This window comes from Trachurus japonicus, chromosome 19 (assembly GCF_045865225.1).
Source record: "Trachurus japonicus isolate A0001 chromosome 19, Traja_1.0".
Taxonomy (NCBI): domain Eukaryota; kingdom Metazoa; phylum Chordata; class Actinopteri; order Carangiformes; family Carangidae; genus Trachurus; species Trachurus japonicus.
The window spans coordinates 12,811,293-12,838,511 of record NC_140925.1 but is presented as its reverse complement, the minus strand read 5'-3'; the positions used below and the strand labels follow the sequence as shown (position 1 = coordinate 12,838,511).

The 27,219-nt window shown below is 42.9% G+C and overlaps 1 protein-coding gene across 2 annotated transcripts; it reads right to left on the bottom strand.

Moving 5' to 3' along the window:
* Window positions 1-26,869, bottom strand: radil2b (Ras association and DIL domains 2b). 2 transcript variants are annotated; one of them, XM_085761187.1, is made up of 18 exons: window positions 26,511-26,869; window positions 25,620-25,819; window positions 23,214-23,388; window positions 20,770-21,002; window positions 18,706-19,154; window positions 15,263-15,562; window positions 14,194-14,598; window positions 13,279-13,316; window positions 12,976-13,202; window positions 10,907-11,019; window positions 6,035-6,299; window positions 4,575-4,747; window positions 3,001-3,145; window positions 2,703-2,863; window positions 1,749-2,034; window positions 1,440-1,570; window positions 770-909; window positions 1-665 (listed from the first exon to the last, which is right to left on the bottom strand). In XM_085761187.1, exons 1-18 carry the CDS (start codon window positions 26,624-26,626, stop codon window positions 572-574), a joined length of 3,651 nt encoding a protein of 1,216 aa, XP_085617313.1. In that variant the 5' UTR covers window positions 26,627-26,869; the 3' UTR covers window positions 1-571. The 2 variants fall into 2 exon arrangements, with proteins under 2 accessions (XP_085617313.1, XP_085617312.1); XM_085761186.1 differs by having other exon boundaries at window positions 442-665; window positions 1,440-1,642.
* Between the last annotated feature and the right edge of the window lie 350 nt (window positions 26,870-27,219).

Here is a 27,219-nt window from a genome sequence, read left to right as displayed (position 1 = left end):
TGTGTTTATATTTCATTGTTATTTGAAATTTAGACATATAATCATCAACAACATGCAACAAACATCATATGTCAAATCAAAAAAGAAAACTAAACTCATTCAACCACAGCTGCTGTTTTTAAAAAGAGAAGCAGGGAAACTCTTTCTACATCAGTACTGATTATGAAATGATGAAGTGGACTACAGACAGGTGACACGTGAAAGGAAAGCATGAATGAATGAAACACACATAAATACAACACAGAGAAACATGATGGCTGCATCTCTGTCCTTCTCCACCACCATCACACACTGTTTATTTCTGCACATGAGATCAGAGCCCACTGAAGTTCTTCTGGATCTAATGTGGACTTCTTTCATTTGTCACCGCTTGTGTTCAGTTTTAAAACTACATTGAGCAGCAACGACCTGGTTCTCAGTTCCTCCGGGACAAAGGAAGTTCATCTCATAGTGCATCGTTGTCGTCCTCCTACAAGACCACACACCCGAAAATCCAGCTCCACTGTGAAACCTGAATATTCAACCAGCCCTGCTGCTGAGTGTGTCCGTGCAGTCCCTGAGTCTGAACCAGTCAACACTCAGTCTCTATGGCTTTAGCCATCCACTCACATCTGGCCATGAGTAGCCTCAGTCTGTCACCTGATGACTGGATCAGCTCCTTCCCACTGAGAGGAACAAAAACACACGAGAGAAAGAGATGTAAAAACAAAAAAACATCGCAATTTTATTGTTAATTCTTCTGACTTGGAGTTTCATCTGTCATCCTGACCTTTGGTAGTCCAGACCCAGCAGACTGACTCCATTAACAGCCAGAATCCGGTCTCCTGGAACCAGTTTTTCACAGCGGGCTGCAGGAGAGTCCGGGACCACGGCTCGGATGAAGATGCCTTTCACTCTGAAGGAAGTGTCCTGGAACGGGAGGTCAAAGGTCACCGATGATCCACTCATGCAGTTACATGTTTATAATGTTCATTCAGTTAGTTATGTTATGTTTATTTATTTGATATGGACATCACAAATACATTGAGACTGTTCCAGTGGACAGAACAGATGCTTTGCTTGGGTGTGTTTAGCACGTGCTAATTTTCAACACCAGTCCATAGGCGGCAATTCGTTAGCACACTGATGTCTGCCAATTATCAGATTAGTATTCCAGTTTTCCTGCACAGGTGACCAAAATCAGTGCAGAACAGGAAGTCAAATTAAACCGTCAAAATAAAATGCCAGGAAAACAAGGCACTTTGTGAATGAATTGGCATCCTGCAGCTGCAGATTTTAGGATTTGAAGTGAACCATATGTGATGATGGATTAGTTGAGTGGCAGGAAGCTGATTATTCTCTGTAGGTTCACTATAAACAATTCACCTTCTGTTAACCAATACTTATAATAAAAATATAGTTTACAGTTTCCTTTATGTGTAATGATCTCTGTCACTCACCCTTGTGTCAACCAGAGCAAGACCAAGTCCTCTTTCACCTCGCTCCAGCTCCAAGCTGAAAACCTCATTGCTGTCGTTATAATGGTCCTCCTCCTCCTCCTCTTCCTCTCCATTCTGCTCCCCCTCTTCCTCTATAATTTGGGGACAGTCTGATTTCGGATGGTCTGCTCTCAGTGCAGACAGACACTCAAACACTAGACCACCTGCATGAAAAACAAAGAGGAGTTTAGTGGATTTTGGAGAGGAAGAAAACATGAACAGTGATGCCTGTGACTTTAACTACATCAGAGAATTAAGGAAGTGTCTCACTGTCCGTCTTCATCCTTTTATCCTGGTCTGTGTTCATGCGGTCCACAGCGTCTATGATGTGTGGGGTGTTGGGAGGGGTGAGGAGACAGGGGGGGTCCAGAGCGGACCTCCTCACCTGGCTGCTCGTCGTCTCTTGGATTTGCACCTCAAGGTGTCTGAGCTTCTGGGACAAGAGGACGGCGCTGCAGGAGCTGAACTCGTCCAAACAGTGGGTGGAGAGAGGAGAGTGGAGAGAGGGGGGGGACGGAGGTAAGGCGGAGAGCGCTGGGTGGCCGTGGACTGTCTCCTGAAGAGACGAAGAAAACACAATTCAATGCTGGTACTGATACCATGTCGGTGAAGTTCATTTGTCTCTAGCGTAAAGAAATATATGAAGATACACAAAAAAATGTATTATGCTTTTCATACGGTATAGGATGTTGTGGCCATATATGGTAACAATTCATTAAATGAAATATACATTTAACTTTTGAACCCACTGTTTATGGATCCACCGTATACTGACACATACAGTTCAATTCAATTCAATTCAGTTTTATTTGTAACTTTCATGAGAAACCATTTGTTCAACATGGGAGCGAGAAGCCGTTCTCCCTGTCATGTTGTACTGTATGCAAAGATAAGAAAAGATAAAAGAGATTTAAAAAGAGGCATGTTTAAAACAAAAAAAAAATTTGTGGGGCCTGGATATAGACAGTATAAAGATTTGTTCTTATAGATGCCACGCATAATTATTACACATGTGCTTTTATCTTATTTTAAATATATAATGAAATGTGTTATATTTACATATAACACATTTGCACGTTGTTTAATATCCCATCTTTACCACCTGAGCCACATATGAAAACCTGCCTTCCTCATATTTGTCATCCTGGGTTAAAATACTTTGTAGTGCTGTTTTAAACATCCTGTTACAGCCACATTAAAGGTATGAAAGCTCTTCTCCTTTACCTGTGGCTCCCTAGTAGCTGTGATCTCAGGGATGAACTCTTTGAGCCTATCCAGCTGGTCCTTCAGACCTGCATTGGTTACTGCTCTTCTCACTTGGAGCTGGTACCCCCCTGCTGGCAGCATAAGAGGGTGGTGGGTGTCGAAACTCTCCAGGATGTCGGCTGTGGAAAGGAAAGAGGACGTTTAATTTAAACAAAGTGACACAAAATGAAAGATTAAGTCCTACCTACGTCAGATTGTTTTTAAATGTGTGACAGGTTTCTGACCTCAGTGTGACACCAGTGTGCGGATCTCTCACCAGTTTTATGAGCTGCTGCTTCATCCTGAGCTGACGGAGTCCATGTGTGTCTGCAGGGCGACGCCGGGCTGTACAGGCCCAGCAGGTGGTTCAGCTGAGCCGCACTCAGGGAAGGGTAGTCAGAACGCAGTGATGTCCAAGATGTCTATTCACACACACACATACACAACAGATTTCACCAGTATTTCATCTACAGTCATCTCATGAAACCATCAACAACATTTTACAGGTATGTACAGTGGGACAGTATACTTTTTCTTCTACCCCCACAGGTCTAGAGATGGGGCAATTTACAGACCTTGCTGGTGGGCAATTTCAACCAGGCCCCCAAAGTCCTCAAATGAAAAAAAAAGAAAAGAAATGTGCATCACTGTGTCTCCAGGCGGAGAACTACAACGACTCTGTCGTGCTATGTGACTCGATTCCAACAGAGGGCGCTGTCTAAATCTAGATTGGATTAAATGCCACCGCTGAAAACGAGTTTGTGTGATTGTTATTAAAATGATCAGCCTAAACTTTTCTTCATGTAGTGATGCAGGTCTGTGCTGTTCAAGTTGTCTACATATATAAAACAGAACAGATAATGATTTAAGTACATATTAATATTAATGAATATGATCATGCATTTGTTTAAAAGTAGTTTCTGTGAATATTATTTCCTTCATTCACTGATGGAGTTAATAAACAGTACTATATGTCTACCAAACGTATGTAGTTTAACATAATTCAGCATGGTTCAATTAGATTTTCAGTTGTGTGGCCCTTCTTTTACTTTATTGGAGTTAGTACGGCCCTCTGGAAAAAAATATTTCCCACACCGGCTCTACACCCCTGATCAATGAGCTTCTAAGGGAGGATTAAAGATTTGCAGCACCCATTTTTTAACATGCATATTTTTGGCTGGACTGACCTTGGGTCAGCTCTGCGCCCACAAATGTCTATGACACAGTGAGTGATGTAACACTGTTGGTGAGCTGACCGCTGGTCTCTTCCCACCACACGTTCAGAATGATTTGGCAACAAGCAGATCCAATTACATCGTTGGAAGTGTATTTCCTCCAAAAGTGGGCGGGGTCTTTATTTACCTCAACATTTCTTTATTTATGAGTTCCTCTGTTTGATTTACTAACAAGTCTCATTTTCAGGCGCTTCCATCTGTTGTGTTAAAGTTACTGCGTTACTTATTCATCCAGACTACAACATTTCCTGTAACATTTCTTAACAGGACTTTTATTGCTGTGCTTCAGTTAAGGGTCCTCTCTCATTTCCTGACCAGGCTGCCAATGTGGTAGCCCTCCTGGATTTCTCCTGGTGCTCCTGAAGCCCACGCTGACCTGGGGCCAACAGCAATAAAAGTACTCATGTTGCATTTTGATTATTTTCTATAAAATATTAAAGTTAAGTGTTTTAGTTGGGTGGCACTATCCAAAGCACTAAAATGTTGATGAAATTCAGGGTTAGTGTGCATGTGTGTGTGTGGTTAATGGCAATTAAATAGCACTTTTCTGGTATTAACAGCCACTCAGCGCTTCACAGCACCTGTCACATTCATCCATTAACACACCCATGTTTACCTGTAGTAAATTCTTTCTAGGTGTGGCCAGGAGATTGATAGCTGACGAGAGAGTGTGTGTGTGCTCCAGAGCCGGTTCTCCATGTCCAGCTGCATGGGCCCAGTCCAGGACCAAGTCCAGGTTGGCCCGCATCTGTACCCCTTTGGACCACTGGTAGAAGCCTGGCTCTGAGCCTGCAGACACAGCAGGAGAAAGCCATCCTTCAAACCTCCTCCCTGCTCGTTGACCCTGGTTCCTCTTCTCATGCTTCTACAGCTAAATGTTCTTTGTTTCTGCAGATGGATGTTGTAGTTATTCCTGAGCTGGAGCTCCATGTTACTCTAGACTAGACAACCAACCAGAGCACATTTAATTCTCTCATCAGAGAAAGACCCACATCTGTAATCTACAACATCTGCATCCATGGAAAGATTTAAACCAACGAGGAATATTTCAAACAGATATTATCTCTGTCTCATGTCTATCGTTTCCTCTGCGCTACAAAGCTCCACTTTGTTCAAAAACTATTAAACACATACTGAAGTAGTTTATGCATGTATTATACTTTATATAAGCTGCAGGAGCACAGTATGTGATGAAGAAAAACCTGTCACCCTTTAATTTGAAATGAACAAACGGATTATTTCCTCCTGACGCATAACAAGCATGTCACAGACATGTCTTTAAAGGGATAGTTCAACATTTTGGCAAATTGGCCCATTGCCATAATCCCTATAGTCATAGCAGTAGGTTCGTTACCTTTAATTGTCAGTGCAAGCTATTTTTAGAACGGTGGAGCAGAGCCGCGAGCTGCTCAGAGCTACATTACAGAGGCTAGTGGGATTTCTTGGTTTCCCTCATCAAACTCATCAAATACACAATCCAACAACTCCAAAACGCTGTGGTGGACAAGTTGTGACCTGCACATTCACCACGCTATGAGATAATAATGGAACGTTACGAGACAGAGTTGTTTTAGAGGTAAATTCATGCAAAACTGGTGATGCGCATTGTGTTTTTCGGCAAGCAGTCTCTGTATTTACCTCTAAAACAACTCTGTCTGGTAATGTTCCGTTATTATCTTATAGCGTGGTGAATGTGCAGGTCACCACTTGTCCACCAGAGCGTTTTGGAGTTGTTGGATTGTGTATTTGATGAGTTTGATGAGGGAAACCAAGAAATCCCATTAGCCTCTGTAGCATAGCTCTGAGCAGCTTGCGGCTCTGCTCCGCCATTCTAAAAATAGCTTGCACCGACAATTAAAGGTAACGAACCTACTGCTATGACTATAGGGATTATGGCAATGGGCCAATTTGCCAAAATGTTGAACTATCCCTTTAAGACACCTGATAACTATTCTAATTTGTGGAAAAGGGACAGAATATGTCTCCTTTCAGGTCTTCTTCATCCACCTTCCTGACCACCATGGAGGTTGGAGCCTTCAGCTGCTCTGCTCCCACCTCTGAAACGTATTGATTTACCTCTCTCCATGAGCGAGTTGACCAGTGATGCGTTGATGAAGTAGAAGAGGTAGCCAATGAGCTGAGAGGAAATCTCTGGATGGAGTTGACAGTCTGTGAGCAGCACCCAGGTCTTGTCCAGGACCTCCACAACCTGCTGGATCTCCGCGGGGACCTGCAGTCCACAGGAACCTGGGAGCCAAGGACTCTCTCCGGTCGCCTGCTGGTCTGGATTCTCCCTGAAGGGGTTGCAGTCCAGGAGTCCAGGTAGGATGGGGTACAGGACCTGGGGAGACAGAGGTGTCGTCATGAAGGGGACTAGAGCTCATCATTCATCATTCCTGTGGGTCAGTGTGAGGCTGGAAAAGTTAATGTCCTAATCTGTGGGAGAACCTCAAACATGTAACCCTCTAACCCAGACTCAGACCACCCACGCCGCCTCTACATGTCTCTCTGTTTCTCACACCACAACAGCAGTTGATTTTAGATTAGTTTTCCTCTCTCCCAGCCAAAGGTCTTCTCTGCTCCTCAGAGCGAGTCCATCATCTGTGGCTTTGTTCAGGTTAATTGTACACAGACATCCCCTCTCCCCCTTTAATCTTCCCCTTGCACCCACCAAAGCTTCCAAGGCCAGCGCCGCCCAGAAAGCCGCATTCCTCAAAAGCTATGAGTATATGGCTCATGCGGGCCTGGCACGGCTCTGAACCGGAGTGCTGAGTGAAGACTTGTGGAGGAATCCACCCAGACCAGATCAGCTTACATTTACTTTAAGGCCCCTCAGCCTCGGCCCATCTGAGAACCAAGCAGCAGTCCAACACAACAACGTGGCTCTCATCACACATGAGACAGTGGAGCTGGGACAAGACTGAGCCAAATAATCCTGCTGTGTGTTTCTGGTTGGAAAACGTCGCTCAGTGGAGCCAAGAGCACTCATTCAGGATTCATTCATTCAGTAATGCTGGAGTGACCACACAGCAGCCACAGCACGGCTCCTCCCACAGTCAAGACAGACTAGTGTGTGCTCCGTGTTCTTATCTGTGCTTTCATTGTGATGGGCATGTAAAGGCACAGTCTGACTGCATGTGTGTTCATCATGACATCTTCATCGGTGACGTTTTCCATCCTGCAGTGATCACACTCAGTTCACAACAGTCCTGTTGTCTGTGTCCGACCCATCATGGGTCTGGCTCAACAGTGTAGCAATACAACTCACACTGGATGGAAAGAATTTGATTTAATATTGAGAGATTGATTCAATTCCTTCATGACCTTTCATTCAGGTGTTCCTGTTTGAAGTTGGATTTGGACACTCGTTCCTTCCTCTGCGTGTAAGGACACACACACACACACGCACACAGATGGGATGGCAAGCAGGAGGATAAGTGACATATATTCTGCTTTACATGGTATCAGAATCAGAATCAGAATCAGGTTTTATTGCCAGATATGTGTGAGCATACATACAAGGAATTTCTCTCCGGTTCTTAGCTACTCTATGTAAATTAATATCTATAACATGTATGCATAGGTATAATATTTCAATTTTAAGGTTGAAATAATTCTGATGTTCATCTCTCACCTTTGAAATGGAAAAAAATAAAGTTTTTTAAAACCACATTAGTTAATTAGAGATGGGTCTAACCTACAATACATTCAACTTCCTCACTCAAAATAACCATCCAGATGGGAGATGATAGTCAAAACTATCATAGAATAGTAGAGAAAAGGGACAACGAGGAGTTTTGGAAAGCGAAGTGTTTTCACACTACATTTCCCATGAGCCTCCGTGCGCACGGTGAAATTCTTGGACCGGCACAAGATGGATGAAAGCCAAAACATTTGCCAAGAATGTTTTCATTGAACAAGAATGAAAGTCGGAGGTTGGAAGACGATCAGATACCGTCCTAGTTCCGACCATAAACGGCGATCCGGCGGCGTTATTCCTATGACCCGCCGGGCAGCGTCCGCGAAACCGAAAATAGGAAATGCTGGGTGAGCCAACCACTAAATAATAATAACAGAATAACTATAAAGACAAAACTATATATTTATCGAAAATGGACACATTAATAAATTTGGGTAACGTAGATTCATCCACATTAATATGAGACTTTTTTATAACCAAATACAAACTCCTCATTGTCCCTTTAAAAACAACTAACTCTTACTTCTTGACTTTTCTCTTGAATATTTGCAAGGCTCCTTATTCGGTGATTGTTTTATAATGTTTTGTCTTGTTCTATGAATGGAGGCTTTTGCATCTAAAGCATCAGGTCTATAGTCTCTTCTTGCACTGCTCATACACACTCCATTATTTGTATATAATGAAACAAGATAAACACAGATCGTTGCGCCCCGTCTGGGTCTGTCAGACAACACCTCCATCATGCTGGTTCCAGGCAAAATACAAAAACAACTTTCAGGGGTTTGTGACTGAAGTGACTGAGCAACACCACTTGAGATTATTCAACTGTCACACTATACCAAGTCCGTTTTAGTTTATAATAATTATGATGCAAAGAAACCCACCCACCTGTCACTCAAAGAGGCCCTGTCCAGGATTATACATAACTTTAGTCTTAATAGAGTGAAAACAGATGAGTTCTATCATGAAGGGGGAAATAAGCTGTAGAGAACAAAATTGTTTTTGTATCAGACTAAACTTGTTTATTTCTACTGCAAAGTTGAACATGGGATCAACCAACACCAGAGGTCAACGCTCAAAGAGATGTGTCATTTTACAAACAACTGTAAGTCTATAGGATCATGGCTCAAACTTAAGAAACCTAACTAAAAAATGATTTTTAATGGTCCATTGGCTCATGTTGTATTACTTATGTTGTACTTACTGCTGTAATACTCAATAAAATAGGTAATAAATATTAAGCTCATTAGGACTTAAGTAGATACGGGTTTAGAATACAGTGCAGTATGTTATTGGATATTGAAAATGAATAAATATTAATTGTAGAAACATCATAAACACTTTTCTCTTCTAACATGAATTGCTCCTCCTTCACATGTTTATATGCTATTAATCTCACTAATTAATATCACTGATCACAGCAGGATAAATGGGGGAATATTCATATTGTCCTTTTTCTCGGCTTTCGGGCAGTTTCATCGAAAACTCCTAAATCATGACTGTGTATTTGATACAAAACCAAAAGGATCACACAGTCTTTCTGTTTTCTATATACAGTACCTGACTCTTCTGACCAGCTCCAGATCTTTGGTGACTGGTATTACATTGTTAAATATGAATGTGTGTCCTTAGTTGTGGTTTATATCAATTATTTATTAATTTATTAACACATATGCAGCCCCGGCATGGTTGAGGGGTAAATCTGGGCAACATCACATTTAAATTGAATCCTGCAACTTCCACTCCTATGTATTATACTTCTGGATTATTCATGGATTTACTGACTAACCACATCTGGAAATCATCAGCTGCCCCAGCCCTAGTTGCTGAGAGAAATATATGCTGACTGAGAGGAGGAGTTAGAGAACCACATCCTCTCTGAGCAGGAATGTGCTGTCTCAAACCTGCAGGACATTAAGGAACATGTAGGAATTCCTATAATTTCCCCTGTAGAAATGCAGTGGATTTAGGGTGGAGGTGGATATACAGTAGGGCAGGGCAGGTGAAGCTCTGCTGGCGGGACGTGGGACCCTCGGTTGGGCTGCTGCTCCTGTGGAACCCACACCATGCTACAGTAATGATACCTCTGATGTCTGACGTGGCTTCCTGCAGCTCTGGTCCCACGCTCATCAATAGGTTTGACTGGTTTGGATGATCCTGATGATGAGACTCCTTCGGTTCACACATACTACCTGAGAAAGGCCACATGTTCACTGCATGAACTTGAACAGATCAGGCTCCTCTGTGGTGTTTTTCACCCACAGATCCACTGGAAATTTGTCTGAATTTTTCCAAGCTCAATTTCATGTAATGGTTTCAGTGAAACTGCACACAACCAGCTTCTGTGGCTGGAATCACATACCATGTTCTCTTTTTCCAAGAAAGTCACTGTGAGAAAACAACATGACTGTGCACAGTCAAATTCAGTATGTGAAGTTCTCCTCATTACCTCCACAGGCGGACATCTTGACATAGGAGGAGAAGTGACCAGAAATCATTTATCCTAAGTTATTTTTTGGGGATTCTTTCTTTGCCTTTTTGTTATGAAAAGGAGAGGAACAGTGACAGAGAGACAGGGATGTCTAATGGGAAAGAGAGTGAGGGTGACACAAGATGTAAGAAATTCAGTGTTTAGCCTGGGTGATCAGATGATGTCGGGGGAACACTCACATCAACAATCAACAAGACTTTTGATCAGATCTTTTTCAACTATAGTTTTTAACCAGTTGAAGGATTTTAGTCATCAGGCAGTTGAAAAAAAAGCTGAGATGTGCTGTGTCCACTAAACTGTGTGGGTAAACCACAAATTTTTACAGTGAAACTGTTTTAATGCCTGGTCTGTTTATGATGGTAGAGAGGACACCTGTGTGGGTAATTCAGCTGTTGCTATACTGACTTTAAATTATTTGGTTTGAACAAATTGTTTGTCTACGGCTAAATTAGGCTGTATTTTCTCATATAACACATGGTTCGTTCATGGACTGTTGGTTGGAAATCTGAAAATCCCAGTGATTCTTACAGGTTGTTTTTTGCTTATATATCAAATGCTGTATTCTAACACGCACGCACACAATTATATAATATTAAAAATCTGTGTACTTCCATCAGGCTTTTTAATTCTTCTGCAAATGGTAGATTAGCTTACAGACAAATGAATTTTCCTTTGGGGATCAACAAAGTCATTCGGATTTGTATGTATGTATTGTATGTATTTGTATTCGTATTCAATCTGTGTCATCATCTCTCACCTTGGTGACGTAGTACACACACTGCTGGAAGCCCAGCATGATTACCTCCTCCAAAACTGCCATAGTTTCCTCGCTGGCTGAACGGACACAGGACAAATGGTGCTCCAAGGTGGCTGAAAAGGACACAAGCACACACACAAATACACACATATCAGTAACCAATATAGGTGTCGAGTTTCCACACAAGAAATATGTCCATCCATCTAGCCATTCATACAGTATATTCATGTCCATTTTGCAAAGCAGGGTATTCCAGCTGAGCAAACGCCTTCCAGGAGCTTGTATGTGCGATGGTCAGTCTAAAGTGTTGAACAGTCGGATGACAGTGAAGACAAAGGATTTCCTGAACATCTCCGTCCTGCACTGCAGTGAGATGAGATGTTGGCTTTACTCTAGCTGCTACAATGATCTGGTTGATATGCATAAGATGCGTAAGCTGCAGCTGTGTATCTCCACAGCAGCCACATGGGTGAAGGTAAGAATGTAGTTCATGGATTTGCATGTTGGCTCAGCTCCATCTTCTCAACAACAGTCCACTGCAACAACCCCACTTCACTAAAACTCACCCCTCACCCTGAGTCTTTGTGTTCTGGCTGACAACCACGGCCTCAGACTTTAAGGTGCTGGCTCTCGTCCTCCTCACCACTTGACACTCGACTACAAACCACCATGAACCACCATGATGAATTCATCATCTGCAGAGAACAGCGATGTGGGTCTGACGTACTCCTCCCCTTGGCTGCAACTTCTGACACATAGTGGAGTCCAACAGTTACTGAAAACCTGTTGTGACTCCAAGAATACAGTATTAAACCCAGCTCCCATTACTGTAATCCACGCATAATGTAGCTGGTTATATGTGGATCAGATGATTCCTAACAATGGCTCCTCCAGTACTCCATGTTACCTAGGGAATAGGGTGGTATGCCACAAAACACCAAGTGTGAAGAGCTGGTCCACTGTTCAGCACAGAATCCACTTCACCCTCTGGATCCAAGGCTCAGCACCTGGACAAACCTTCCTCTCCAGCTTTGGCCTAAGGCAGGGCCGTCCAACTCATTGGACCAGTAAAATAATAGCGTAATAACCTATAAACAAAGATAACGCTAATTTTTTTACAGTACATTATTAAACCAACACTAAGTAACTTTTCAACCTTCATATAATATTTTCATAACTTTTGTGATGGTACATCAACTTACAACAGGTTGAATGACACCTCTGTCATGGCCTGAGGGGGTCTGTATCGCCTTCACTGGCACTAAGCAGCTTTGAGGAGCATGGTAGGAACCCGGCTCTCACTTAAGTTTCACTTTCGCGAGTCACGACGAGGAGGGAGCAGGCAATGCGGCACCTTTCTGTCGGATTGTGTATGTGTGTTTACTGAGAAATGATCCGCTGGTAACAGAAACTTGGTTTGGACGTCTTCTGTTAATTTCCATGCACCAGGAGATCAGGATGTTTACGGCGCTACGCACTGGTGCTCATGGGAAATGGAGTCTTCCTTCAGGCAAAACACTACTGCTTTGGTCCACTGGTGCTGCCAAACTCAACCAAAATTGAAAGTTCTTAAGTACTGCGATGCTTATCCTTTTACAAAAGATTATGAACAACCTGAATTTATTGAGAACAATATACAATTTCAACAATGTTATACCTCTCCTGTCTTCTATGTAATTTTCACACTTAGCAAATTCATCCCGCGGGCTCGAATGGGACGCACGTTTGACACCGCTGGCCTAAGGTGTATTGGTTTACAGACATGAAACGTGGTTGTTCGTAAGAATCCACACTGGCACATTGGACAGGCTGTTTCTCCCAATCAAACACCTCCAGGTTTCTCCATCACTGACCAGCAGAACATGCAGAGAAGGGAACATCGCCCAAGAGCATCAGATACACTGAGCTGTGTGCGATGCATAAGCTGCACATTACTTGGAATATTAAACATCTTTAATGTTTGATTCAAAGAGTTGAAGGTGGAGAAAAAAAAATTCTGGAGAGTAAGAAGAAAACGAAAAAAACGATGGGGAAAATTCAGGACTGAAGTGAAAATGTGTCACACTTACCTACGCTCTCTGCCACCTTGCTTCCATCATCCTCCCGTCCTTCACGCCCCTCCTGTCCCTGCTCCACCCTGGTTCTCCACTCCAGAATAAGAGGTAGCTGGTACTGGATGAACTGCAGCAGCTCCAGACTGTTGGACATCCACACCACCAGAGGGCGGAGTCCTGAGATCAGCTCATACAGTCCTAGAGGCTGGAGGTCGTCTGAATCTGAGTCTTCACTGCTGAGGCTGCGGGACAGGATGACAGATCTGCAGTGGACTGTTACAGAAGAGACTGTTGGAGAAAACAGTAAAGTGCACTTACGCCTCAGGTTGAGCTGCTGCCAGATCCTTAGTGTGATCCTGCAACAAAAGAAACCATGTGATGCGTCATGATGACAACTTTCAGGTGTGTCTACACTAGTTGACCTTGTTGTGTTTCCATCACTGCCGACCAGGCCTGGAGCTGTACAACCATCTGACCCTAGTGGGAATGACTAAACAGTTTCACACTGACAGAACAGCCAGGTGTTAAAGGGATAGTTCAACATTTTGGCAAATTGGCCCATTGCCATAATCCCTATAGCCATAGCAGTAGGTTCGTTACCTTTAATTGTTGGTGCAAGCTAATTTTAGAATGGCGGAGCAGAGCCGCGAGCTGCTCAGAGCTCATCAAACTCATCAAAAACTCCAAAACGCTCTGGTGGACAAGTTGTGACCTGCACATTCACCACGCTATGAGATAATAACAGAATGTTACGAGACCGAATTTTTTTCGAGGTAAATGCAGAGACCGCTTGCTGAAAAACTGCCCCCGACGGGAACGTGCATCAGCGGTTTCGCACGAATTTACCTCTAAAACAACTCTGTTTGGTAACATTTTGTTATTATCTCATAGCGTGGTGAATGTGCAGGTCACAACTTGTCCACCACAGCGTTTTGGAGTTGTTGGATAGTGTATTTGATGAGTTTGATGAGGGAAACCAAGAAATCCCGTAGCGTAGCTCTGAGCCGTAGCGTAGCTCTGAGCAGCTCGCGGCTCTGCTCCGCTGTTCTAAATACAGCTTGCACCAACAATTAAAGGTAACAAACCTACTGCTATGACTATAGGGATTATGGCAATGGGCCAATTTGCCAAAATGTTGAACTATCCCTTTAAACAGCAGGTTCTATGACCAGCGGCAAAGGGATTTAACACATTGGTTTGATCCATTGTGAAATTTTCATCATCATAACTCACCCACATGGCTCTCTGGATGCCGCTGGCGGTGAGCAGCAGGAGCCTGCGCAGGTCTGAGGTCTGAAGACACGAGGAAGAATACTGAACACACACGCAGAGCAGAAACGCTGCAGTCAGCATCGGCCTGTCTTTGACTCTGCTACTCCCCATAGCGATGATCTCCCTGACGATGGCATCCTCGTCCTCTGGGTGGTAGTTCAGCGTGAGGCCGTGGCCCTCGGCCGACTGGAACAGTGGGAGGCCGAGGGCCGGCGGCTCTGGGCTCTGGAGGTCGGTGCAGGGTGAGATGCAGGTGCTGCAGAGGATCTTGTCTGTGGAGTGGCTCGTTGTAGTGGTCGGGGTGTCGTGATGCAGCATCCAGGGGACAGCAGACAGGCTGGGCTCGGGGACAGCGCTGTCCACCTCCTTCATCCCAAGAAACATAAACAACAGCGCACTCAGAAGACAAACTTTGGCTTAAGGGCAGACACTAAAGGGGAATAGGGTAAAACATTTAAATAACAGATATCACCATGAAACTTCCCAAGTTTAATCACTTAATTAAGACAAATATTTTTTGTATTACAAGTTTTGTCAAATTTTATGTTTAAATATGTAAATGAGGCAATATATGATGAAATATGCGCTAATTTGCATACATTTCCACATACAAAACCTGAAAAATGGATAAAGCCCCATTCTTGTTTTATTTTGTTGACATATTAGAGTAATGAGGTTTTACAGAGGGGATTTTGGATATCTCTTTTTATCACTCTGTAAATGAGAAAATACTGTCACCAGCCCTAAAAAAGAATCCAATTTTGCCATGTTTTTAGGAATAAAATGTAGTATAAATCAGGCTTTGAATGATATATCAACAATACCCTCTGTAAAAACAGACAGGAATAAAACTGGAAGGTTTGGTGTCTGTACGTGCTGCTGAAGTGGAGATTTCGGGCCCAGAGTCTGAGGAAAAACTCATTTTGAGAAAACAGCCTTTAAAGACTTGTAATGTAAAATTCCATTAATGTAAATCATACTTTTACGACTGGCTGTGGATACAAAGTAAATGACAATTTTTGGAGCTCACCTTGCACTTTAAAGCGACAGGATCCTTGAAGAGAAACAGGTACCAGTGTCCCAGTCCAATGACATCACCCGGACTAAGCTGCACTTCGTCTTTCAGGACTTGACCGTTCCTCGTGACCACGGCACCCGGACCGGGACAGAGCACGGTCACACTGTCCTCCTCACCACGGCGATGGAAGCAGCAATGTCTCTGAAGGATATCTGTGGCAAACAGGAAGATGTCGGCCTTTGACTGGTCGTCAGGGTCACCTCTCCGTCCAATTACAGTTTCTGGCCCCACAAGTAAGTAGATGAGGAAGTCCTGTGTGGACAAAGTTACCATGTTACCAAGTAGGCCTATCCCACAATGCATTGTAAAAAGCAGTGTACAACCAATGGTCAGTAACAAAGCGGTATATATAGCCTATAAATCTAGACGCACCCTAGCGGCAGCAAATATATTTGCTCAGCAGGTCAGTCTAGAAACGAGCCATAGGAACTTTTTGAGTCTCGAACACCGTTTGTGTTCACCAATCACAGCGCTCTATCTGTTTAGAGAGTCGTTGGGCGGGCTTAACGCAATGACGACATACTTGCGACGGTGAAAAAACATGACAAGATGGCTTTGGCAAAGGAATCGTTTGAATCGGCGTTGGCATCAACTTTAGAATTAAACGTGTCATTTTCTTTAAAAGTTGAGCATGAAACTGCACTGAAGTCATTCATTTCGAAGAAGGATGGATTTGGTGTTTTGCCGACGGGATATGGGAAAAGTTTAATCTACCGACGTCATCCTGCTCTTTGGTCTGATTAGTCGTAGCGCTACCCTATTGCATGCGGAGGCAGTTTGAAAGACAGCCTTCATCCCGCCCCGTGGATTGAGCAGAGGTCTACCGGTCGTTGCCAGACTATACAGCTTGTCAGGCTAGTATATACCAGGCATCTTGCACCACCTGAAACCACCTCGCTTTGTTGTGTTTATTCATAATTGTTGAGTAGCTCATGCTACAGGAAAAATGCATGGTTCTGTGGAAATTATATGTAAAGGATAATATGTGGTCTGCTTGAAAAAGAGAAAAAAAAATGAGCTAAGTACAGTGGTTTAAGAAAACATGTGCAAACAGACACATCCCCTTATTATCAAACAATATAATATTCTATAATAATGTGGAATTGTTACGCATGTTCTAATAGGGGTCAATCCTGCATAATACATATTTTCAATTTTAATACTTAAGAACATTAATTAGTGTTACATAACTGAAGGATTACACTGCTTTAACTTGGCGTGTGTGTTATGTCACTTGTCATAAGGAGCAGAAAAAGTGAAAACCTGACGTGAGACTATATTTTGTTCAATCAGTCACTGACAAAGAGCAGCGAATCAGAGACTGGGGATATTTAGCAGCTACATAACAACAGAGCATTAGTCTGATCATGTGGATGTATTAGACTTACAGTTCTTATCTGAGCCGGATTAAACCGAGTGTTTTAGAAATCTCACAGAGTGGGAACAATGAGCAGGATTATTATGTTGACGTTACCTGTGTAATGCTCAATTTCCAACTGGACAGATTTAACTGAACAGTGTGTGTGTGTGTGTGTGTGTGTGTGTGTGTGTGTGTGTGTGTGTGTGTGTGTGTGTGTGTGTGTGTGTGTGTGTGTGTGCGTAATCAGTCAGGAAGCAGGGCCTGGTTTGTCTTTTTCTGTTTCCTGATCAGTGTTTTGACAGTTTTTTTTTTCTGTTTTCTTTGTGACCTCTGTTGTAATGATTCTCCCTCCGTGTGTGTTGGCACGGAGACAACAGGCGTTAGAGCTGGACACACTCTGGACGGTGTGTGGGACATCATGCAGTTACTCCCTTAATCAACTGGAATTGAATACAACAACAACACTCTTTAAAGAAGTTGTATGATGTTACTCCACCTTGCTTCATCACATTATAACAATCTATTGACACAATAGTTCTGAGATATTCACACAGGTAGAAGCAGGATGAGCTAATTGAATTAATGTTAAAGTTCCTTTGTGTCAGAAGTTGACAAGTTTTAAAATGAAAACTCTGCTATTCTCTGATATAAAAACGGGCAGTTACAAGCTAACAAAACACATGAACAAATAACAGATACAAACTAACTGCTCTGATACGTCTGCTGCTCTCTGGTTCTGAGTGAGTCTCTCTGCTGTTTCCTCCTCTGACCATCTTTCTGCTCTCTGCTCTTTCCCCGGGGTGGGGCTCGAGGCCTGATCAAGATCTTCTAATCAGGAAGTGAGAGTAGATGAGCTCCACACAGCTACACACAGTTTTCACTTTTCATGTGTGAAAACCAGGTTGAACAAATGATATATGATAGACAGTGTTGGGCACCTTACTTTTAAAAAGTAATTAGTTATAGTTACTGAATTACTACACTATGTACCAGGAATAGTAACTTTTGTGTTTGTTTTTGTTTTTTTATAAAATGCTTAAATATGTCAAATTACTTGGACCCACCCCTCTAACCATAACCCAACCATCTGGAACTAACCAACTCACTCACTCAGTATTTCTTCACACAGGAAGGATCCGCAACAAGTGTCTTTTTTAGTTGTGACTAGTTGATGGACTTGCACTCAGTTCCTTGGTAGGAGTCCTTGGAGTGTTTTCAACATTTTGCTTGATCTCTCTGACTAGCCGAGGTGACACCACTGACTTTGGACCTCATCCTTAAAGAGTTTTCACTGTGTTAAATTTTGGGTACTTTTTGGTCCTTTGGTGATACTTTGCACCGTTGACACTGGTACCTCTTTGTATCCTTTTCCTCCCTTATTGGCATTTACAATGTGTGCTCTTAAGTCCTCACTGAGCTCTCTGGTCTTTGCCATGGCAAGTTTTGCATTGACATGAAAATGACTGAAATTTCACAACTAAGTCAACTTTTATAGTTAAAAAAGTAGTGCCATTAGTAACACTGTTATTTTATAATGCCGTTATTCCCATCTCTGATGATAGAGAATTTTTACGGAGTTTAAAACGTGGGAGAAACTTCAGTGCTATAGTTAGAAAGACTGAAGCTAAACACATATGTCCTGACAAAAAGTTAGCAAATGTTAAAATAATGTCATGGTATCAGTCAGTATTGACAAAGATCATATCGTTCTAACATTGCCATGTTCGATTAACATGCTTTTTTAATGTTGTGTACATTTGAAATAAAATCTATTAGGGTGTTTGGCTGGAATTAGTGTAAATAGTGTGAAACTATACATAATGCTTGGTTACTGCTGCAGGCAATCAGCTGGTTAGCAGTTGCAGGAGACAAACACAGCTGTATCTGTTCCTTGCACCTTTGCTGTTGAGATTTTGGTTTTGGAAAACAGTGCACCACCCTACACATTCTATAAATACACAGTATCAGTGTCCCTGCAAAATATGCACAGCAGTTGACAGACAGGCCGGTGGAGCAGAGTGTGTGAATGAGATACCTGTGAGGAGCTGCAGCCCTGCAGCAGCAGCAGGTAGGGACAGTCATGAGGAGGGTGAATGGCGTACTGTGTGGCGTTCTGGTCACGGCTCTCCTCCTCCCTCTGTGACTCCTCTCCTTCCCATTCGCCTTTCGGCCTTGGCAGACAGAGGGTCTCTGTTTTGGCCTGGAGCCCCTGGTGGGGGGTTTCCAGGCTCTGAATGTAATTCTGTGCTGGGCTTGTTTTGGGGCGCCTGCAGCTCTGCGGTGACCTTTGATCCAGGCTGTCGCTTCCATCCTTCACATTTTTATCGTGATCTGCGTCCTGTTTGGTCTCCGAGTCAGAATCTAAGAGATCCATCTCGCTTCTGCTCCTCCACAGCTTGTGGCCTCGACCCACTGTCCTGTGTATGAGGGTGGACGTCACTCTGGAGCGGCTTTTCTGCAGTTTACGAGCCTGGGCGTTGATACCTGACAAAGACACAAATCAACAAATTAAAGCTGTTTGCAAATTAGAGATTCAAGGTTCAAGATTGAAGAGGTTATTGATTATTCATAATAAAATTTGGAATATAAAACTTAGAATATAAAAAATGAAGGTGCAGGAGAAGTGAGGTGACCAGAGCTTATGGTAAATCACTACAGTACAGAGAGCCTAAGCGGAAGCAGGAAGTAACGTCGCCATGGGACCTCAATTCGGAAAGAATCTCCATGTAAGTGAACGGGAGTCAAAATTTTATTTCATGATCCGACTGAATTGTGCCATGAGAAAAAAATATGACCTTCACCTACTTAAACATAACGTTTCATGCCAAAAAATCTGCAGTTTATCGTAAAACGGCAACGGAAGAATGTATTTTGTGTGACGACGCTCTACGGACTACAGATCTGGTGTCCCACAAAAAATACATCACCAACTGACACGGGAAAGGGCGGCATGAGGTGTGTGACGTCACCTATGCGACCTGTAGCCTTTCTGGTTAGGGATTCTTCGGAATTTTATTTTACAATAGTTTTACAATAATAATAATAAAGATTTCTCGGCATGAAACACGATGTTTTAAACAGGTAGAGGTCATTTTTTTTCTCATGGCACAATTCGGAAATAAAACTTTGACTCCCGTTCACTTACATGGAGACTTAGAAATTCTCTGATTGAGGTCCCATGGCGACCGTTACTTCCTGCTTCCGCTTAGGCACTCGATGCCTACAGTAGGGATTGTTGATATATTGTTCAGTGTCTGACGGCCTATGGGTGGAAGCAACATTCAGTAACATTGTAATAAGCACATAAAGTTATGTTTTGAAAGGGCAACACCAGTTTTTTTTTCCTGAGGTACGGCAGGGTGTGTGTGTGTCTGTGTGTGCTCATCATGTGTTTAGAAAAGCGGCACACTGAGCTCAGGGAAGCAGAGCTCAGTGGAAAGAAAGACAGAGCTCATGAAAAAAAAAATAAAAAAGCTCATCCACACAGCAGGCATCCGCAAGCTGGCACTGATAGAGGCTATCACAGGCTGCGCACAAAACAGGACACACTCTCACACCGTGAACACAGCTGTGTCAACCTCGGCCAGGGCCTCCAGCAGAAATGTTGATGGGACTGCTGCTCATTAGTACGTAGAGCCTGTACTGTACGTAGTGTTTGTGTGTGAAGCCTCTGTGGAAAGTTTCTAGTATGTTTCTGTTGCATCATTCTTTGTGAACATCAGTGAAGAGGACATGTTAGAGCCCTTTAGTTTAAACAGTGAAGGGTGTGTCACTGGAACAAGTTTAATTGAATCACTGCATGTCTTTAATGGTGATTAAAGTTCAAGTTTCCCAGACCACCGTAATGGCAGCGAGGAGGAGGAAACATCAGCCCAGATCTGTCACAGAAATTGAGAAGAACAAACAAAAAGAAATTGTGGCCCTATTAAAATACAGTTCGGTCTGTGTGGCTTGGATGATTTTCACTGGAAAAACAGTGTGCCAACAAACCACATTTGTACTGAGAGAGCTCTAGAAGCAGATTTAATACTGACAATACTGACTCTATTTCACGGTATAAGAACTCCACCCTCAATCAGACAGATGAGACGACCCATACCAGCAGTGATGGTGTCTTTGTCTCTGGATATCTTCTCCTCCACGGAGCTCCTCCTCTGGATCTCGAACCGTCTCGCCAGGCCCTCTCTGGGTTTCCACAGCGCCTGCAGGAGGAGGGGCTTCTCGTTGTCGCCGACGGCTCTGAACCCCTCCATCCTCCACTGGTGTTCACTGACGGAGCCGATGGCATCGCAGAGAACATAGGACTCTGCTTCCTCCTTGCCCAGGCCATATCTGAACGACACAGTGACGTTAGGTAGAATCTTTAAAATGGCCAAAAAAAATGGATCAAACTAATTGTGCAATGAAAAGTCATCACTGTGGTTTTGGAAACGTTTGGCTATCTTGAACTTTAAATGACCATGGATAACTGTCTACTCTGATCCATAGCCTCTAAAGCTGGGCAACTGAGCTAACCAAGTCACTTAAAGGGAAACTTTGGTTTTTTTCAACCTGGGCCCTGTTTATTATGTTTTTCTGTATATGTGAGTGATGGATAATACAATTATTGAGGTGGCTCCAGTATTGAGCCGGGCAGGCAGCCTGGAGCCCAGCTAACGCTCTTCAACCGGGCAAGTGGCTCCCGTCAAAGTTCGCCCTATAAACGTGCATTTTTTTCACACTGACAGGCTCAGACAGTGATTGTCCGACAACATACTAGAAAGGGGAAATGAACGTATGTCTCTAACTGTATTATCCATCACTCATGTATACAGAAAAACATATGAAAACAGGGCCCAGCTTGAAAAAAAACGAAGTTGCCCTTTAAACACCCCATGGGATGAAAAATGTATTTACCAGCTTATCCTCCATTCACATGGTAATTGTTTACTTATCTGTTAATATTTGCCAAATGCATATCAGAAATTGTATTTATTACTTTCTCTTCATGTAAAACGTTTTCAGACGTTCGATGACTCATCTTGTTCTAGAGGGCGTATGAAGTTATAAAGTCACGGTCACAACCTCTGAGCTGTAGTGAGCATTTTCTGCTGATTCATTTGTACACTCCATTGAAAAAAAAAAGAAAGAATAGAAAAAGTTCTACTGACACTGTGTGTGTGAGCCTGTGCTAGATCACAGGGATGAACCTGACTGCTACCTTCATGGTCTCAGTCCAAAACTGTTTTCATCGTTTTCTCCCTGTTTCACCTCTGTCCGTCTCATCGGCGATGTGTACAGGTGTGTGTGATGGTGAAGGTGAGGGAGAGAAGTCCTCCACAGCAGCTGACAACCCCACAGGTGATGCTGAACATACATTTGCAACGCAATTGGCTACTGTCGACAGCAAGCGATATCTGTGACATGTGCTTCTAATACCGTCTTTGTTTTTACTGGAAATATGTGGCTAAGCACGCGTAACCTAACTGCACGGCATTCTGACACCACAAGGCCCCCAATGCTCTCCGGTTCTAACTCAAAACACACAATTTTGACATTAGTTTGACTCATTTGAAAGCAGTTTTTTGCTGAATCCGAGCGTTTCAGAGCGAAGCAGGAAAGAGTCAGAATGGAGGAGTACAAAGACAGCTTGTATGTGATAAGTATGGAGTTTTTTATCGATAGAAACTTTCAATAGTGCCCCACTGTGGTCCAATATCACATTAAAAGCCCCTGAAATGAGCATAATAGGTCCCCTTTAAAGAAGCGAAATAGCCCCAAATCTCAAAATTGAGCAGTGCATGAAAAAACCTGGCCTTAAATAGTCCTGGAGTCCTAGCTAACCTGTTTCTAATTGTTTATATTTTCCATATTTTTCCAATAATCTGTCACAGCTCTGAACAATTAGTGAGGCCACAGTCAGCAATATTTATTATCAACCTACAGTACAAACACTGATGACTGTAAAACACTTTTGCTGGGACGTTCTGTTAAGATGTTTCCCATGCTTATCAAAGTCAAATCTAATCATGATATCCAAATAAACCACAATGTATTTGCTAGCCCATTATTAATGACCTAGTGATCTAAATGTCACTGCTGCCATGTGATTTTTCACTGAGGAAAGAGAAAATGATTCACTGTTTCCTCTACAAGTTGAACAGTTGTATTGAATGTTCCATTATGTTTTTTGGCTAACAGCTGACAGACTCACCCTGTGGAGAGACCGCCTCTGAGCCGTGGCCCACACTGACTGCCTCTTATGCAGATCTGTGGTTTTGCTCTTTTCAGAACTACTAAATGAACTGCTATGTACACACACACATACACTGTGTGCATTGTAGTACTGTAATTAAAACAAACTTTCTTCGTCTGAAACATACTAATCACAACAACATGAGCTGCTATCCTCTCATCCGCTGCCAAACCTTTGTCAGTCAGACACACTTCTGCAGAGAACACATGTGAATGAACTCATATCTCACCCTAGACACGCACGCATGGACGCATATTCAACAAAACACATATGGCAGGCAGACGCACACACAGATGACATGGCCTTACCGTTCCAGAGCCTCTTTGACCAGCTCTTTTGCACTGGACTGTGTGGTGGCCAGGATGCTCTTGTAGTGAGCTCCTTCACAGATTTCATTTCCAAAGATCTTCAGGATTCCTGGAGCAGTTATCTGATTGGACAACTCAGACGGGTCATCGGCAATCAAAGCATCTGCAGAGATCACTGTGTACAATGACAGATCAGAAATGTTTTAAAGTTGGGATTAGATGTGGTCTATGAGCAGAATTGTAGATAAACAATCTGAGTGCTTAGCATAGATACAGCGGCTAATCAGTGTATGTAAACATAACACTCAGGTTCACTTGCTAATTTTCATCCCTTTTCCTGCTGTATAATGTATAAAACTTCCTATGAGAGTGAGCTGCAGCCATTGGATAAGTTAAAAAAAAAAAACACACACACACAGTCACAGACCTAACGTCTCACCTCCATGTTACCAGACTAACCAGCATCAGTTTGGAACAAAGTTGCAGTGGTTAAATTAAATTCAGCCTAAACAGCATAGCAGCGCATATTATTAAATGAATACTGAAATCTTCTCAACAATTCAACTGTTCAGTTCAATTTTCAGTTTTACAGAAATTATGGGGGAAAAACAGTATAATTAATCCTGTTTACCAACATTGAAAACAGGTCAAAAGAATCAAAGACATTTTTCTTCAGTCAGCTACTGTCACATATTGTCTTTGTTCTGTTTGATAACTGTGACATCTCCTGGTTCAGTATCCTGCTTTTCCCTAGTTTGTCCACCATCTTCTCAAAACCTCCAGAATGCCTACCACCGCAGTCCATTTCTTGGTGTTGCAGTGGATCCATACCTTCCACATTGCCTGCAATCCTGGCATTTATGGAACCCTCATGTTACTCAAGAGACATTTGTGGTGAGCAATTATGGCACTAGAAAAACTTAGTATTGGTATTGTTTCAGATAGAGGACCTCAGTTCATTTCACAACTCTTGCCATGCTTTGGGAGCTTCTGTGAGTCCAGGTTTCCACCCTCAAAACTGACTGCAAGGGCAAATAAGGATTTTAAACCTGCACTAGAGTTTTAATTTTCTGGACCGACTTTGGGCCAGGATAGTTCCCCCCTCCACTTGGCCAGGGTTGGGCCAGTTTTGAGGTCAGATAAAGCAGGAGCAGCAGAGAGCAGGCAGAGCACATAACTGGAGAGCGGCTCTGAAAGTGAAACCTGCCACTGTGATTACAATCTTGTTTTTGCATGGCACAGATAGTTGTGTCAGCAGCAGCAATAGTGGTAGTAGTAGTAGTAGTAGTAGTACTGTATAGCGATTAGAATGCTACAGTACTACCACCAATGGTTTACTGTTTATTTCCATGTTTTCCACATTCTGTGTTTTTTTCTTTTCTTTTTTCTTGTCTGTATACAACGTCTATTGCACGTCTGCCCGTCCTGGGTGAGGGATCCCTCCTCTGTTGCTGAACCTGAGGTTTCTCCAAGGATGTGAGGGTCTAAGGCAAGGCAAGGCAATTTTATTTGTATAGCCCGTTTTTATAAACAGTTTGTCTCAAAGGGCTTTACATGGCTTCATAACAACATCCTCTGTCCTTAGACCCTCACATCCACTGAAGAAAAACTCCATGGAAAACCCTTTTAACAGGGAAAAATTGGACAGAGGATGTTGTTATGATGCCATGTAAAGCCCTTTGAGACAAACTGTCCATAAAAACGGGCTATACAAATAAAATTGCCTTGCCTTGCCTTTACTCACCCTCAATACCTATTCATTTTAAATCTGATTTTCCGGTCCAGTCTTTCTTTAAAAAATATTGTTTTGTTCCCTGAACACTGCCTCCACATTCAATAAACTTGTAATTGTCCTCTACTTGCACATGATCACAAAGACCCGATGCTTTCCTGTGATGTAAACTGGGCTGTTCAGGTTGTATAATGAAAATCTGATAATATGTTCATTCACCAGCCAATTTATAAACCCACTCAGCTATGGTGAACCTAATAATTGGGTGAGGCAGCTAATCTTTACTCTGCCTAAAAACAAGTTGTTAACAACAACATTGAAAATAATTAATTAATTAAAAAACTCCAACAGGATTATATTGTCAGAGTTTGGACAGTAACTCTTTCTACATCAAACTCTCGAAGGAAGAGAAAGATCATTCAACCTAAATCTATGTGGCAATTTATGTGTAGAAACATTTGTATGTTATGCTATGCATTTAGCAGATCATTCCTTCAAACTCCAGATTTCCTGTTATAATCCAATTTTAGAGGATAAATCAAGATTATTTTTCCTCCAGAGCCACAAAAAGTAATGATTGATTAATGTAAAAATATAGTAGATATAGCCTTCAGTGACAACAAAATACTGGTAGCTACTCATACAAGGAGAAGAGTAAAGACAGTGTGACGTACTGCTGCCTTTCCTTGTGTGGATGGACAGTGATGACCTGAGACCTGCCGTCAGCATGGAGCCTGAGCTGGAGGTGGAGCCACGGAGGAAGACGCTTGAGAGGCGGTTGGTATGGCGACGGATACTGCTCTTGCTGGGCAATTTGATGGATGATCCCTCAGCTGACCTGATGGAGGACGAACTGCCAGTGGATGAAGCTGATCTGATCAAAGAAGGAGAGTCCTCCATCAAGACCTGTCCTCCAGAAGACACAGAATCCCTATACAGATCTCAATCCTCAAATAAGCTCAGAAGGAGAATTAAACTCAACGACTGGTGCAAGAGCAGAGGATGAAGTGAACTTTAGCGGAAGGAAAAAAGCTTAAACAGCACTAAACTGTAAGATGTTTTGTACATGTATGTGTCAGTAATCAAAGATCTCTCACTATACTACAGTGCAGTGTATACATACATACATATCTGTCCCCAACAGAGAGCTGTCCAGTCTGACTCAGTTTCCCTCAGTGCATAAGTGAAATAATGAAGTCTTGTTAACCGAGACCAAGCTGCTGTAAGCTTCTTATCATTGGTTCAAAGGTTCTTTGCAGTGACGCCACCACATCCATGTAAAAGGTCTAAACATTTTTGATTAAGGATATTAATGAAAATATTGAACCTTTATGATGTAATGATGAGGATGGTGGTCATAGTATGAAGCTGCCAGTGGTGTAGCAGCATTAATGTTGATATTTTTCACATGCATTTCCTCAGACTGGACTTATTCTTATTTTTCCAATTCATCTAAGAGCATGAAAAGAGAGTTAACACCTCGAAATACAAAAGTTCTATTTCCCAGTTAGTCATCCTATCTCTCACAGAACTCATGTGTTAATCATCCAGCTGTTGACACTCACTGCTGAGAACCATCACTGATCTTCCTCCCCAGCTTCACAAAGCGTCTCCTCGGTGAAGCTGTAGGTAAGCCCGGTGGTCTCGGAGGAAGAGAAGTCAACTCCTTCATCTGGTTCATTCCTGCCTGCTGCTCCACCTGGATGTGCCCGGCGCTCAGAGTTAGTTAGAGTTCCTGTAAATGGAGACAGGGCGCTCCTACGTGTCCCATCTGCAAGTCATACACTCCAAATCGCTTTGCTTCATTCCTGGGATGTTTCATCCAGGACAGGCGAGCGGACAGAGCCGTCCAGCTGCTGCTCGATTTTATGCAGTCCGGAACAGGCGCGGCAGATGTTTACAGCCCCCATCCAGCTGCTGCATGCATGCACACACTGCTCTGCCCAGCTATGCTCCCCGCAGCTCACACTGGGTTTGACAGATCGGATGGGATAAATAACGTTGACTGACAAGTGTGTAGCGACATCTAGGCCGAACTTCCATCACATGTAGGCGTGAGTTTCCAATTCATAACGGACGCGCTCTCCAAATATGAGAGGGCTGCACAGCGCCACTGCGCATACCCCGCCCAACCAAACTACAACTTGTAACTTTTTTTTTGAACTAGTCATTCATTGATTCGACGGGGATCGAGAGAAGGGGGTAAAGGGGGTGGGAGGGGGGCAGAGAAACGGTCCTCTATGAACCGAGTGAACCTCAGGGCCGGACAATGGT

Coding starts and splice junctions, on each gene's coding strand:
- radil2b (XM_085761186.1), bottom strand. CDS start 26,626: ATGAACCAGATGAAGGAGTTGACTTCTCTTCCTCCGAGACCACCGGGC. Junction 25,820..26,510: donor ATCAGTGATGGTTCTCAGCA/GTGAGTGTCAAC, acceptor TTCTTTGATCAG/ATCAGCTTCATCCACTGGCA. Junction 11,020..12,975: donor CAAGGTGGCAGAGAGCGTAG/GTAAGTGTGACA, acceptor TGTCCTTTTCAG/CCACCTTGGAGCACCATTTG.